This window comes from Vulpes lagopus, chromosome 5 (assembly GCF_018345385.1).
Source record: "Vulpes lagopus strain Blue_001 chromosome 5, ASM1834538v1, whole genome shotgun sequence".
Classification (NCBI taxonomy): Eukaryota; Metazoa; Chordata; class Mammalia; order Carnivora; family Canidae; genus Vulpes; species Vulpes lagopus.
Window position 1 is genome coordinate 97717935 of NC_054828.1, and position 14424 is coordinate 97732358.

At 46.1% G+C, this 14424-nt stretch overlaps 1 protein-coding gene across 1 annotated transcript; it reads right to left on the reverse strand.

Moving 5' to 3' along the window:
* Nucleotides 1–3306: 3306 nt before the first annotated feature.
* Nucleotides 3307–6622, reverse strand: LOC121491860 (putative speedy protein E7). Its single transcript, XM_041756998.1, has 6 exons — nucleotides 6466–6622; nucleotides 6101–6298; nucleotides 4560–4618; nucleotides 4163–4248; nucleotides 3460–3634; nucleotides 3307–3366 (listed from the first exon to the last, which is right to left on the reverse strand). The coding sequence occupies exons 1-6, from the start codon at nucleotides 6620–6622 to the stop codon at nucleotides 3307–3309; spliced, it is 735 nt and encodes a 244-aa protein (XP_041612932.1).
* Between the last annotated feature and the right edge of the window lie 7802 nt (nucleotides 6623–14424).

Below are 14424 nucleotides of genomic sequence, written 5' to 3' on the forward strand. Positions count from 1 at the left end.
GTCACTTGGCTATCTCTTGAGCTCCTGATGCTGTTCACTTTCCTTTTCCATTATCAAACCCTCAGGTGTGTTTTGACACTTAAGATTTTGTGATAATCCTGCAATCCATGTGCCAACTCATCTGGATGGCACCAACCTCAAGTCTCAGTGGCAGTGACACTCCCCACCCCCGCCCCCCTGCCCCGAGTGGCCTTGAGTTTCTCCCTAACACACTGAGAGGACTCACTAGAGGAGGAACGAATGCATGGTCTTTATCAGCTGAGTAACTGGAACGATGTGGGTTGGTCCTGTTTTGTGCCAGACTTCCTTTGACTGAGTCACTAGATACATGAGTGAGGAGAGAAACAACCTCTTAGCTTGTTTCTGCCTTGGCCTTCTGGGGCTGCAAGGACGAGGTGTCATAGACAGTAAATACTATGATTATTTGCAACTGGAAAGTTCCGGAGGACTAAAGAAGAAAATGCTAAGCCCTCCTGGGATAGAGAGGGTTAAACAGCAACTGTATTGCTTCCTGAAAGGAGTCAACTTTTTACAAGACTGGCTATTCTGTCTATGCCTGACCGTGAGAGGTTCCTGGGAACCTTGTCATCATCAGCAATTTCATGGCAAAATCAGTCATTTCCATGGGAAAAAAGTGGCAAAGAGCTAAACAGTTTCTGATAACTGCAATTATTGTCCAATTAGATTTCTTCTCTAAAATAGCTATATATATATCTATATATCAGTATACCTATATATCCATCCATCCATCCATCCATCCATCCATTCATCTGTTGGGAGTGCTGTAAAATCTATGAGCATCACTGAGCAGATAGAGCTGTGTGGACCAACCCAGGCCTGTGGATATGCCTGTAATGTTGGGCACCTACCCTCAAAATCTTGCCCCCATCCCAAGTGTCCTTCCTAGTCTTTGAAGGGTTTTGCACCTAAGTGTTCCTTCCCTTGGTATCCCTATGACAATCCCTACTGTCATTTGAGGGCATCTGCATGGTGTACCATGAGGTCTCATGTTATTGTTAGTACCTCTGAATGATTTAAGGATAATCTCACAGAGAGCTGGGTTTTGCTTTGTGAATCAACCAGAAAATCTTTGAATAGAGAGTTTAGATTTATTAATGCAAATGATATGACTGATCTCAGTTGAGTCTCATTTTTTATATTGTTTCTATATTATATTTCTACTCTTTCTTATATTTACCATGTGTCTTTATTTGGTGTTTGCTCTCTTAAAATTTGTCCTTTCTTTGACATTCACATTTAACACTAATATCCTCATAGGATTCTTCTAGTCGTCCATGCCCCCCACCAACGGCCTTGTGTCTGACCTTCATGGCACCCTGGGATCTCCCCACCTGCCCCCCAGGCAGCCGTTCATGACCCTCTCCCTGTTTCCCTCTCTTCTCATTTTGAAAGTTGAAAGTTGGGTCATTTCTATGATGTCAGAGCATACACAATGGCACAGGAATCCCCCCCTCTTATTCTCTTGTTTCATCCTTAGATCCACATGTCATCACACTCAGTACCTTCTGCTCATCTGCTCGCTGGACTATCCCACCGTCTCTTCATTCAGTTGTAGCAGATTGTTGGGAAGGGTTCCAGGGACAATTGTCCCCAAGATGCTGATTGTCCTGAATGGGCTGGCCACATCCTGTATCCTCTGTCCTCATGTGTTTCTCCTCTTCCTGTCTCCTCTTTTCCTCACCATCTTCTAGCTGTTTCTGTGGCCTCTTCCTTCAGGTTCCTCCTCAGTGATCCAGGCCTCTTCTAAGACTTTCTGTCCTTTCTCTCTCTGCCTGTCCTCTGTCTCTGCAGAGGCTCCTGCTCTGGTCTCTTGGCTTCTTTGGTCCCCCCCACCCCACCCCTGGCTCCATGTTACTATACCCTCCTGGATTATCCAGAGCGCAGGGCCTTTACTGGCTGACACCCGTAAGAAGGTTGGGGGGCATTGTGCTATTTGGGCTGCCATAGTCCTGGCTGTCCCTGCACCCTCCCTTCCTACAGGTCTGAGGAAAGCTGGAGGCCCAGTACTGTCCCTCTGGGGCTCTGGGAGCCTGGGAAGGGAGCAGCATCTTGGTGTTGGGGTAGGGGGAGGCAGGGGATGGGCAGGCGGGTGCTCCAAGGAAAGAAAGCGGGATCAGAGCAGAAGGCAAACCATAGGTGTGTAAGGGAAAGGGACTCCAGCAAAATCAGCTGCCGCCCTCATTGCTTGTAGAAGTGACCAGACCCAAGAGCAGCCCCTGTTAACCAGGATTTCTCTCTCTCTCTCTCTTTTTTTTTTTATTGTGATAATGCTGTTTTCTTTGGAATTTGAGATTTGGGGCATGTACAGTAGTTGTTGGTCCTCAAATAAGAAGCCTGTGGATGAATTAAACTTTATCCCAAACATGCATGGTTATTACAGAGCACACTTGACCTTTTTTTCTTCTATGGTCAGAATAGGCTCGGTCACACCCTGCAAAGAGGCGGGGGTGGCTCAGTTCACAAGATTATTCTGGTACGGCTATCTCTCCAGGCAAAGGGTTCCTTCTGCATTTCACCGAAAGTCTCCCTCAACTTCAAGTAGAACGAATTACAGAAACCAAATTTAAACGAAAAAAAAAAAAAACACATTCTAAAGAGTATGATGCTGGTCAAGTGGTAGTTTTCTCTAACTGTGTCATCTATTAGGTACTTCCTCACAGTTCTCCAGGTGCTTGTGTTCTTTTGTGCCCCAGTGATCTGATTTTTGCAGAGACCAGGAGCACTAGGAGCTTCTGTTTGTGACAAGACCCTGACACATCCTGCAGGGACCTAGCTACTAAGCTTGCTTCATGTGGGAGCAAAACACATACCGCTTTTGATGACGTGTTGGAATTAATGTCTCTTTCCTCCCAAGAGCCATCAGGGTAACAGCCCCCTTTCCAGAAAGGGTGACTTCAGTGTCTTCCATTTATTTGTTTAAAATTTTCAACTCAGATCAAAACCCTACAGAGGTTTTCATTACTTAGATCTGCATTTCCAAGAGTTTTCCTAAAAATTTTTTTGATATGCAAATTGGGATCTTGTGTTACATACATAATTCCATAATCAAATTCATTTGGGGAATTTTGATACAAACACAGGTAATTACTTTCTTTCTCATGGGAGTTCTTGGAGCCCTTACTATGCTAATATGCTTGAAGGGATGCTGTATTGCTTCTTCTTTATGCCCACCATCCCAGGAGGTGCCTACCCAGCATGGGGGTGGGGGATGTCCAACCCTGCGGAGCCCCAGGGCACCTACACTCACCTGGACCACCTGCAGCCCCCACTATGTTTCCTGGGGACCTAGGGGGCGCATTGGCGCGCCCGACTCCAGACCCAGTGATGTGGGTTCTGGGCCTGAATCTGAAAGGGAAACAAAGCAACATGAGTACCTGGAGGACAGGCCCAGCTCCACCACTTCTGGGGTGTGCCCCCTGGCCCTCATCTCCAACAGACCTCCTCACACAACTCAGGAGTGACCCAGGCTCGGTGCCCCATTGCATGGAAAAATTCCACCTTCAACTTCAGGAACTCCTTGTAGAGGTCTGGCCAGTGTTCCCTGCCCAGCAGGAACTGGAAGATGCTCCGTTTGGATGTGGGGTTGTCCTCCTCCATGTCGGAGGCAATGTAGCTGCCATGGGAAAAGACAGGAAGTTTGTCAGGCTCCAGTGATGGTTGGCAGCCTCAGGCAGCGCCACGGGGAGAGGCTGCACTGGTCACATGGGAACACCCAGTACCCAGGGCAGTCTATCCAAGGGGAAGGGTCTGGGAAGCTCTATCTGCAGAGAGCCTGGGTCCAGAAGGTCAGCAAGACCATCCTTCGGACTAAGCCTGTGGGGCTTACACTATGCCTGGCCCAGGTCAAGGTTCTGGCTGCCAGCCATCTCCCTGGGACTTCTTCCTTCAGGTCACTCGGTCTCTCTGAGCAGCAAGTGATGTTTACTGGCTACTTTCATAGTCTTAGGACCTTACCTATTGCCTTCCCCTCCCGAATGACCGTGTGACCCCCTGAAGGCCTTATCTGCTCTGTAGTCAAGAGGAACAACTACTTGAGGCTCACGGGCATGACCAAGCCATCCCGATGGGGTAATGAGGCCATGGGATGGGGAAGTGGTGGTTTGGGGCAGAACTGAGAGCAAGTCCCCAAGGAGGCACTCACAGGGCCAGGAAAAAGTGGATCCTGTTGTAGAGGTGTCCAGGCAGCCCAACACGGCCGAAGTACTCCACCACCATGGAGAGCAGATACTGTGTGGACACGGAAGGCAGGTGAGAGGTGAATGGAAGGGGCGAGTGTGTCCCACATGGTCCCATCCAATGGCCACAGTGGGAACCCCTCAGGGTGGGCTGTGCTGAAAAGAGGAACTGACAGGAGGCCAGGAGAAGATGCCCAAGGGAAGGGCAGGCCATGGACGGTGTGTCCTTTCCTTCTCCGCCCCTGAGAGCAGGTCTCTCCAGGGCTTCTCCCGCATGAGCAGAAATCTGGTTCTCTGTTCCTGCTCCCATGGGATGGTGACTGCAGACCCCTCGGTCCCTCATCGTTTTTGTGCTGCAGATACCTTATCAGACACTTTGAGGAAAATGTCAGCTTCCAAGAAGCTCTGGATAACAGGATCCTCTGCAAAGGAAGGGAGAAGTGATGAGGGCCTTGGAACAGCCCTTCTGGGAGAAGTGAGCAAAGGGCTGTGGGACATTCCAGAGGGACGGAAGAAAGTTGGAGCCTCCCCAAGTTCCTTTGTCTCCAGGAAGTGGAGGCAGCCTCCTTTCTGCCAGGAGGGTTGTGAGTCTTAATGTTACCAATAGCTGCAATTCCTTCCAGTGAGGCTCTGAGTTTCAGCTGTGGGGCGTGGATTTCACTATTGTAATTTAAACTTCCCCATGAAGGGCAGGGATGCATCTGTTGATCACAGAGATGTGGTCCTGCTCTCAAAGCTTAACACATTTGCCCCAAGCCAGGAGCTTGGATGTGGCCATGGGTCTCTGTGACACGGCATCCTTGTCACTTTATCATGCTGTGACCATGCAGAGCTTCCTACTGCCTCTGATCAACTGAGTGCCCTGAGCCTGTGGCAGATCACAACTCCTGGGCATCCTGCCCTCTCTCTCCTGGATCCCCTCACTTCCTGCAGATAATGACCTGGCCTCCCCCACCTCAGCAGACTTGTCTGGGATTAGAATTGTCCCCTGGAGGTACCATTTTCCAGGGGTGCCCTGAGAATGCAGGGTGCTGTCTAACTGTGGCTCCTTGCCTGGGACAATGACACTGCACACCAGGAAGGATAGGATCATTTCATCCTCCTCCACCCTTCTCCAGTCAGTCTGGCTCTCTGCAGTAGAACTTTCTGTGATGATGAAAGCATTCTAGATCTGCATTGTTCAGTATGGTAGCCATTAGCCATGTGTGGCTACTGCACACTTGAAATGTGGCTGATACTGAAAAACTGATTTTAAAAACCTTATTTAATTCATTTAAAATTAAATAAATGTGGCTAAAGAATGCTGTATTGGACAATGTGATCTCAATGTTGTCCCCAAACCTGTCACACTCAATCCTGCCACTGGTCCCGATGGCACCTTCTTTTACAGACATTCCCTAAGCACCCTATTCTGAAGAGTTCCCTTGTCTTTGCTCAAGCTCCATCTCCAAGCATCATTGCCTTTGAAAAACATTACTTCTCTGCATTTGTCACTGGCTGAGAGCAACTTATTTCTGTATGAGTTTGTTTTTCTGTCTCCTCCCACCTTGAACAGCAAGATCTACGTTGTCTTTTCATTACTAATCCCTAAAATCTTAATTCGTGGGAATACATCAATGTATCTCAGTAGGCAGAGGCTGCACCCCTTGGTTTATTCTGAAATGTCTTGACAGTTGAGCTCTCTACACTGTAGCCTCCTCCCTATCTCTCCAAGAACTTGTCTCAAAGAGGAAGAACCTTCCAGCCACCCAGCAGAAGCAGGGTCACTCTGTGTCTGTGCCTCCTGGACGCCTTACAGCTTAGAGCCCAGGGGGAGGTTTGGGCATGATCCCAGAGCCACTGCTTCCAACATGATTCTCAGCATGGCGAGGCCCTGTAATGCTCCATCAGCTCAGAGCACACACCCAGAAGTCGGTAGAATGCTTCTTGGTCTTCAGGGCGGTAACTTGGTCTTCTCCTCTTATTCATCCTGAGTTTCATTCCTTCAACATGATCAACAGTCCATATGTTTTTCTTCTGTCCCCTCTTCTTCCAGGACCTCAGCTCAGAGAGAGTTTCTGAGGCAGTGGAGTTGGAGGTCAGGGTGCTACTCTCCTGCACAGCTGTAGAAACAAAAGATTCCAAGTAAGCATGGATGTGATCCACCTGAGAAATGTAGTTCTTTCCTTGCAACTCACTCTGAACACTGGACCTGGACCTAGTCTTGGGAAGACAAGATGACAAGTGGTCACTCTATAGTAACACTCTGTGCCGGGAAGCAGACACATACCTGCCTTGACATCCATTGATTTCCTCTTCTTCTGGCCTCTCATTCTCTTGACTTTCTGCTCAGAGACAGCCTCTGAAGAGGCAGAACTGGAGGCTAGAGGGCTCCTATTCCTATTCCATGGAGCTGCAGGGAGACAGGAAGGACCCTGTGTCATCATGGTGGGAGAGCCCACCTGGGAAATGCTAGGCTCTTCCTTTCCCACTTGCCTTGAGAATTTTGCATATGACATCTGGAGGGGTAAGAGAATGACCATCACCCCTTTGCACTTGTCTGTAAAAGAGGGTAGGAATGGAGTTATTATTTCCCTTTCTTTGCCAGGCAAAAGCTGCTCTCCTGTGCATCTTTCCATGGACCATTCTGCCTGGAGGATACCTCTATAGAGACAGATGTAAACTTCTCTCGTCATAGATGTCTTTAATAGTCACCAAAGTGAACGGGATAGTGACCTCCCTATCTCACCCTGAAAACCCTTTCCCTTGCCCATGAAGACCCAAACACATGAGAGTCAAGAGTAGGAAGGAGAAGTAATGTTGGAACCATGATATTCTGTAAACTTCAGTCAGAGACTGTGGGTAGAAGCTAGATGACCACACATATCTGCCTTCCCTTCCATGCACACTCTTTTCTTCTGACTCTTCTTTGCAGGTCCTGTTGACTTCAAGCAATCTCTGAGGCAGCTGATGTGGAGCCCAGAGAGATCCTGTCTTCTCTATGTACGCGAAAATGGAAGGGACTCAACCTAATTCTGGCTGGACCACTTCTATTTGCTTAACCTACTCCTCATAAAACCTAATAGTAATTAAAATGGCAAAAATAGCTAACAGTTATTGATTGCTTATTGAACTTCCAATATTGATCAATGCATAAAGAATGACTTCATTCAATTCTTATAATGATCTATGAGGTAAGGTGTATAACTTAGATGATTTATAGATGCAGAAATAGCAACTTGTCTAGGATCTGTTCCTTAACTGTGGCTAGTGCACTTTGGATTTGGGATTAAGACCTGTATCTGGCCAGTGCTCAAGGAGAGAATGGCCAGGAGCAGCGAGAATTGAGCCTCAGTCACCTTTCTATGAGGGCTAAGCTGGATGGCCTTACATAATCGGTCTAGTACAGGAACGAGTGACACTCACCCAGAGTTCACTTCCTGGCTGTTTCAGGATCTAGGCCCCTCACACTTACCTGGAGCACAGCCTCAGAATAGTGTGAGAAGAACACTGACTATAGCCAGGTCTTTGGGAACAAATGGCTTCCGAGATTCCAGAGCCCTTGACACAAGTCACTGATGACATCACACCATTCCACCAGGAACTGGTCTTTGGTCTGTACAAGGTACTCAAGGAAAAGATGATAGGCCTCAAGGACAGAGCAGTTAGTGTCCCAGCCTGAGCACCAGACTCACCTCTTCTTATCCCAACACTATCTCTGCTTTGAAACTCATCTTGTATTTAATCAAATCAATTAATAATTTAAGATGAAAGCAATACACCCACGTATCAAAACACAAACTTAAAAGCCGACTAATTCCTCATTCATAATACAAGTAACTCATGTAGTTTATTTTTACTGTCTTCTTACTTCTGTTTAGCTATTACCATATTAAGACTAAAAAAATTTTAACTTTTATATTTTGAGATGATTGTGGATTTACATGCAGTTGTAATAAAACAGAGATTCCTATATAACATTCACCAAATTTCCCCCAAACTTGCATAATTATAACACAATATCACAACAGGAAATCGACATTGGTACAATCCACTGATTTTATTCAGATATCAGTTTTACACACCTTTGCTTATGTGTGTCTTTAGTTCTATGCAAGTTTTTCAGATGTGTATCCCTGTGTGACCACCACCAAGATGTATAATAGTCAAGATTCAGAGTAGTTCCATTATAAGGATCCCTCATGCTAGTCTTTTAGAGTATCCTCCTCTAGCCCCTAGTAACAACTAATTTCATCTCCATCTCTACAATTTTGTTATTTCAAATTTATTATATAAGTGGAAGCAGATAGTGTATAATCTTATGTTATTGGCCTTTTTTTCACTTAGTATTTTCCTTGAGAACTATTCAATTTGTTGCATAAATCCACAGTTCATTCTTTTTTATTGCTTTGTGGCACTCCATGGCCACATGGTAAAGTGTGTATTTTGTTTTGTGAGCATTTGCTATGCTCTTCTAAAGTGGTCCTAATTTTGCATCTCTACCGGCAATGTCTGAGTGGTCCAGTTTCTCCATGCCATTGCCAGCAGTTGGTGTTATCACTAGCTTTTATTCTGACCCTATCTCATCATGGTTTGAATTGGCATTTCGCTAATAGATAAAAATGTTGAACATCTTTTTGTGTGTGTTTGCCATCCATATATTCTCTTTGGTGAAATGTCTGTTCATGTCGTTTCTAATTGAATTGCTTCCTTCTTTACTGTTGTGATTTCAGAGAGCTTTTCATATATTCTAGGTGCAAGTCCTTTGTAAGATATGTGGTTTGCAAATACTTTCTGTAGTTTGTCTTTTCATCCTCGTAACAGGGTCTTGATGCCAAGGCTGCTTGTCCTCCCAGTGAGGGTCTCCTTAGTTTTGCTTCAGCTACTTCATCTTGTTAGGGAGACAAGTTGAATCTTATTAGAATTTCAAGCACCGCTGTGACCAGAGCTCTCAGACCAGTAACAAATTATTTTTAATTCTTTTATTTAGTGCAGTGCATTTGAGACCAAGCCACACTCAATATCTCAACCCAAACTTGCTCTGAATGATGTTTCCCTTGTGTTTGCTGCTGAAATAGCCATCAATCTGTAGGAAACGCCCCTCAGGACCAAGTGAAGAAGCTCACTCTGCAGTCTGGGGAGATGGCGCCTCTGACTGCTGTGCGTGTCCCAGGCTAGCATGGGGAGTGCACTGCAAACCTCAGCTTTTGTCAGGCTGCAAGCCACAGGCTAGCTCCATATTTCCAGCATGGGGAAATATACCCTGCCCACCATGAGGCCATGACAAGGACATGGTTGTGTGACTACAGGAGCAGGAAGGGACCACCATCGATCTAGCACACACATTAAGCACAACTATGTGTTGAGGGGCTTGAGAGCTCCCGTGACCGGGGAGTGTCTCCTCTGTGGTTGCCAGGCAGAGAGTCTATAGCTTTATTCTCAGACGTCAAGAATCACTTCTCTGCATCCCTGCTTCCACATAAGTGAAGTAATAGGGACTTAATTTACTCTCCCACCTGAGATAACTAGAGGACAAAATATATATATAAAAAAAGTTGGATTTCAAGACACCAGACATGAGGCAGTGCAGAAGAGTGGACCCTGAGGGAAAGGAAACAGATGAAGTGTGGCCTGTGATTGTCCCAGATTATTTCCTAGAGAGCTTCCAGACGTGGGGCTGCCCATGTGGAGTCACTTCGCAGAAAAGCCTTTATTGTTGAGCAGCAACATTTTTTTTTTGGTAATTTTTCTAACACCAAGTGTTATTTTCCTCCATTGTCCAAAAGGATGCAGGGATGACTGTTGTACTTGGTCATGCACTGTGTTTTAAATGAGGGTTTTAAAATATTTGTTTTTATGTTTTTTAAAATGATATTAAAAAACTAAGTGTAAGGAGCCCCCAAAACTAGTAATCTGGTTTTCTCTTAAAATCCGGCTTCCATTTGCTAGTGTCGTGTGGGCTCTTTCTACAGGCTGACTGTACATCAGACTCCCTGCCTCAGTCGAGTGGGTCACATGACAAGGAGGCAGTGCCACCCTACCTCATATGAGACTGGAGGCTGCCTTCCTTCTTTGGAGTAAGACATGCTCTTAAAAATGCCAATGAGCGGGGATCCCTGGGTGGCTCAGCGGTTTAGTGCCTGCCTTTGGCTCAGGGCGTGATCCTGGAGTCCCGGGATTGAGTCCCATGTCGGGCTCCCGGCATGGGGCCTGCTTCTCTGTCTGCCTGTGTTTCTGCCTCTCTCTCTCTCTCTCTTTGTGTCTATCATGGATAAATAAATAAAATCTTAAAAAAAATGCCAATGAACAGCAGTGGGATCATAATGCATTTTTTTTCCTTTTTTTCAGGACAGACTAGGACATGTAAGATGGCTATGTGGGACCATTTAGGAAGGAGGGAGCGGAGTGGGGCTTGGGGTCAGGGAGAAGAGAGTTTCTAGAATCCTAAAAGGATGAGTCTTCTGCTGTTTCTAGAAAGGCTGTTGTGACAATGAATTCTTTTCCTAAATGTTCAGTGTGGCTCTATACAGGACAGTACTAATTTTTTTTTTTTAATGAACACATTAGGACACAAACTTTCATGTGTGTGTTTTAAGTAGTCACTCTTGGAGATTTTACATACGTGTTCCTATTATTGTTCCAAACTCCTTGTGAATAGGCTTTAGAACATGAATATCCTCAGTAGTGGCAAGTTTCCATTTTTTAAAATTAGTTTTTTTGGCATCAAGAGTGCCCCTACCGTAAGGTAGGTGATGAAGTAGTTTCCACCAGCTGCTCTGCTGGGACCCAGAAGGTGGTCAGTTCATATTTGTTGAAGTGAGCCAAGAAATGAGGCAGTGGCTGCAATGCTGGGGATGTTCATTTGCTTGTGGAACTTTTAAATAGATCTTCCAAACTGTTAAGACAACACTTGGATATCTTTATGTTGATGTGTTTGCTTTGGAAAACAAACAAAAAAGAACTATTATGTTATAGTTCCACTTCTCAACAGGTACCCTGCCCTTTCCCTCTCTGTGTTAGAAAGGTATTTAATGTAGTGACTGAACCTCTGGGTTTCTTCACGTCTAAGAGTAGTAGAATATACCTCATACAACTGTTATGAGGGTCAAAACATATTTGTCAGATGTTACCTGGCAAATGCTATAGCTGCAAGCCATAGTGAGATGTGTTTCTTATCTCCAAGTCTGAATACATGCATGTATAGAGTAATTCCGCCTGAAGTGCGCTCCTGGGAGCAAGAGACTCAGTAGGCTGTTGCCCTAGATATTATCTCAGGTGATTGGAGACTTTTGTTAGGGAGCACAAGTATGGAGCTAGGTTGCAGTGTGGAGCAGTTGATTGGTGGCATTTTACAGTCACCTCCCATCTTGCAGGGTGGGTAGGGCCATGCTTCCGGTCAGTCCATTGGTAGGTGGAAAAGCCCGGTCCACTCTTTTGGCGTTTGCTATGTGATCCCCACTATGGCCAGTAGGTGGTGCAAGCCACACACCACTACCACCGCCACCAGCTTCAGTCTTTTCAGCCCTTCTCAGAAGGGAAAGGTCTATTTCTAACTCAGCCTGGGCTTTATGGCAATGCTTAATCACATGGAAAGGAACATGCAATAACTACTGGTATTTCTGTAAACACACATGCTAAGTGCAGCTGCCAGTTGGGGATGAGGACAGAAGGAACACTCAGTGAGAGGTCTCCTGAGGACAGTCTATAAAAGGAAAACCCTGTGGGTTTTTAATTCAAGAGCCTCCCAGTTAACCTTTGTGACTCATAGAAAGAAACATTTAGAACCCGGAAGGACAATGATACCACATTTTGTGGATTGTAACCTGGTCCTCCCTGCCCCCCTCCCGCTCCCCACCCCCCCAGTGGCCAGTTTCAGGAGGAAAGGCCGGTGCCCTAGCACAGGGCAGGCATGCCCACCTCCCAGGCCCCCTGCAAGGTCTGGCTGAGGGCAGAGCCAGCACCTTCTGAACGGACTGTGACTAGTTTTCCTTATCTTGGGTCCTGCCAAGTTGCCTGCTTCTTGTGTTCCTCCTGTCTCTGGAGAAGAGTTGATTCGAATCTCATCCTATCATTAATAAAATTGGCATCAGATGTGAAGCTGAAGAGGCGACACCACGCAACAAAAGAATAAGTGAAATCTGGTCGACGACGAAGCAATAAAGACTGGATGCTTTTAATTTTAATACATGGACACTTGAAAACATTGTACACATAACAAAATTGGCTATCTTAATCATTTTTAAGAGTATTTAACACATTTGTGTTGTGCAACCATCACCACCACCTGCCTCCGAAGTTCTCCTGTTGTAGAACTGAAACGCTGTTCCCATTAGACACTGACTCCTTGTGGTTTCCTCCCCATAAACCCTGGCAGCTGCCATTGGACTTCCTGTCTCCACAAACATGACTATTCCATGTATCCCATGTACGTGGAATCATATGGTACTTGTACTTCTGTGACAGGTTTATTGCACTGAGCACGATGTCCTCAAGGTTCATCTGTGTTGTAGTGTGTATCAGACTTTCCTTCCTTCTTAAGGCGGAATGATATACCATTACGTGTGCATATCAGATTTTGTTTCTCACTCATTCATCCATAGACTATGGGGTTGCTTTCATGTTTTAGTTATTGTGAATAGTGCGGTGATTACCATGGTGTACAAATACTGCTTGGAGACCTGCTTTCTCTTCTTTTGGATATGTACCCAGAAGTGGAATGGCTGGATCATGTGGTCATCAATTTTCAAGTTTTTGAGAAACACCTCTATTGCTTTCCATAGAAGCTTTTACATTCCTACCAACAGTACACAAGAGCTCTAATTTCTTCACATCCTTGTGTAGTTTCTGTTTTGTTTCATTTTTGGATAGTAGCCATCTGAATGGGTATGAGATGGTGTGTGGACACTTAAGTATGTTTTTTCTAAGACTTTCTCTTGAGTGCACTAGGCAGCCTGATACCTTCTTATGACAGTGGTCTTCAGATAAAGATCTCTCCCAACCCCCACTCTCTCCTCAGAACCTCTGCCCACAGAGCCTTCCATGGGTGGGTACATCTAGGACCAGCCCCTCCACCTCCAACCCACTTGAGAGCAGCTTCATTTGGACCAATCTTAGGTCACCAGAATTTCCTGAGGTGTTACCAGGTCACACAGCTTCAGATCCTGTGACGACAGGAGCCAGACTGGTTGATTTGTTAACTGCACTGTGTTGCTCTCCTGTCCCACGAGTGGAAGGTCTCAGAAATCTCTCCTTTTGCAAGCATCTCCCTGGAAGGAGCGTGGGGAGGCTGGGAAGCTTGAAGTCCTCAGCCTGCCTTTGAAATATCTCATAGTATTGCCAAGGGATATGGCACGGGCACATTTACCCAAAGGTGGGGGGGCAGGAGTCACCCAAAGTGTCTGCCCACCTAGGCTTCAGTGGCCCCAAACATTCTCATGGGGTCAACAGCTATATATCATTGTAGGGCAGCCTCTTAATTATAGATTCATTTCATTTTAAGAACTTTTTGAAAACAAAGTGAAACTTTCTTGTGCATCTTATGAGAGAGACATTCTGTGGCAGATATAAGTCGGTAAAAGGCAGTCTGTTCCCACAGAGCTGAGACTCGGGAGGAGGGCCAGCCAGGATTCAGGGTGAATGACCAAGTGCTAGGGTCTGTGGGGATGCTGGTGTGATGCCCTCAGGTAAGTTTGTGCCTAAGTCCTGGGTTGACACTTGTTTGTTCTGTGTCCATGACAAAAACAAGCCTAATGATAGCTACCTTTGGAGTTGCCAGGAGGTTTAAAATGAGGTAATGATGCATCCACTTAGAAGCATCTGGAATGGGGAAGTGCTGTTAGTGTTCTTCCTCTTTTCCCCCTATTATCTGCTCAGCCTAAGAGGAGAGTGTTGATGAGCCCAAGTTTAGTCAGAGAGGAGGAAGATCAGGGAGTAAAAGCAGTTTTCGGTGGACAGCTGCCCTGGCAGACGGCAGACAGACAGAAGGATGTGCTCCCTGCAGTGGGGAGAGGAAGGAGGAGGAGGAGGAGCTCCAGCTCAGGGATTCCCGGACCACTCAGGCCAAGGATGAGGTCCCACACAATAGCTACCCCTTTCTGGTTAAGCTGGGGTTTGACCTTTGGAAGGGCTCAGCTTTCCAAGTGAGGACTTTGCCCAGATTCCTGCTTTCCTGCTGCAGCTGATGGCCCAGCTGCCCAGAGGCAGGTACAACTTACAGAAGTGCAGGAAAATTCTAGTTTTGCTGTTTTTT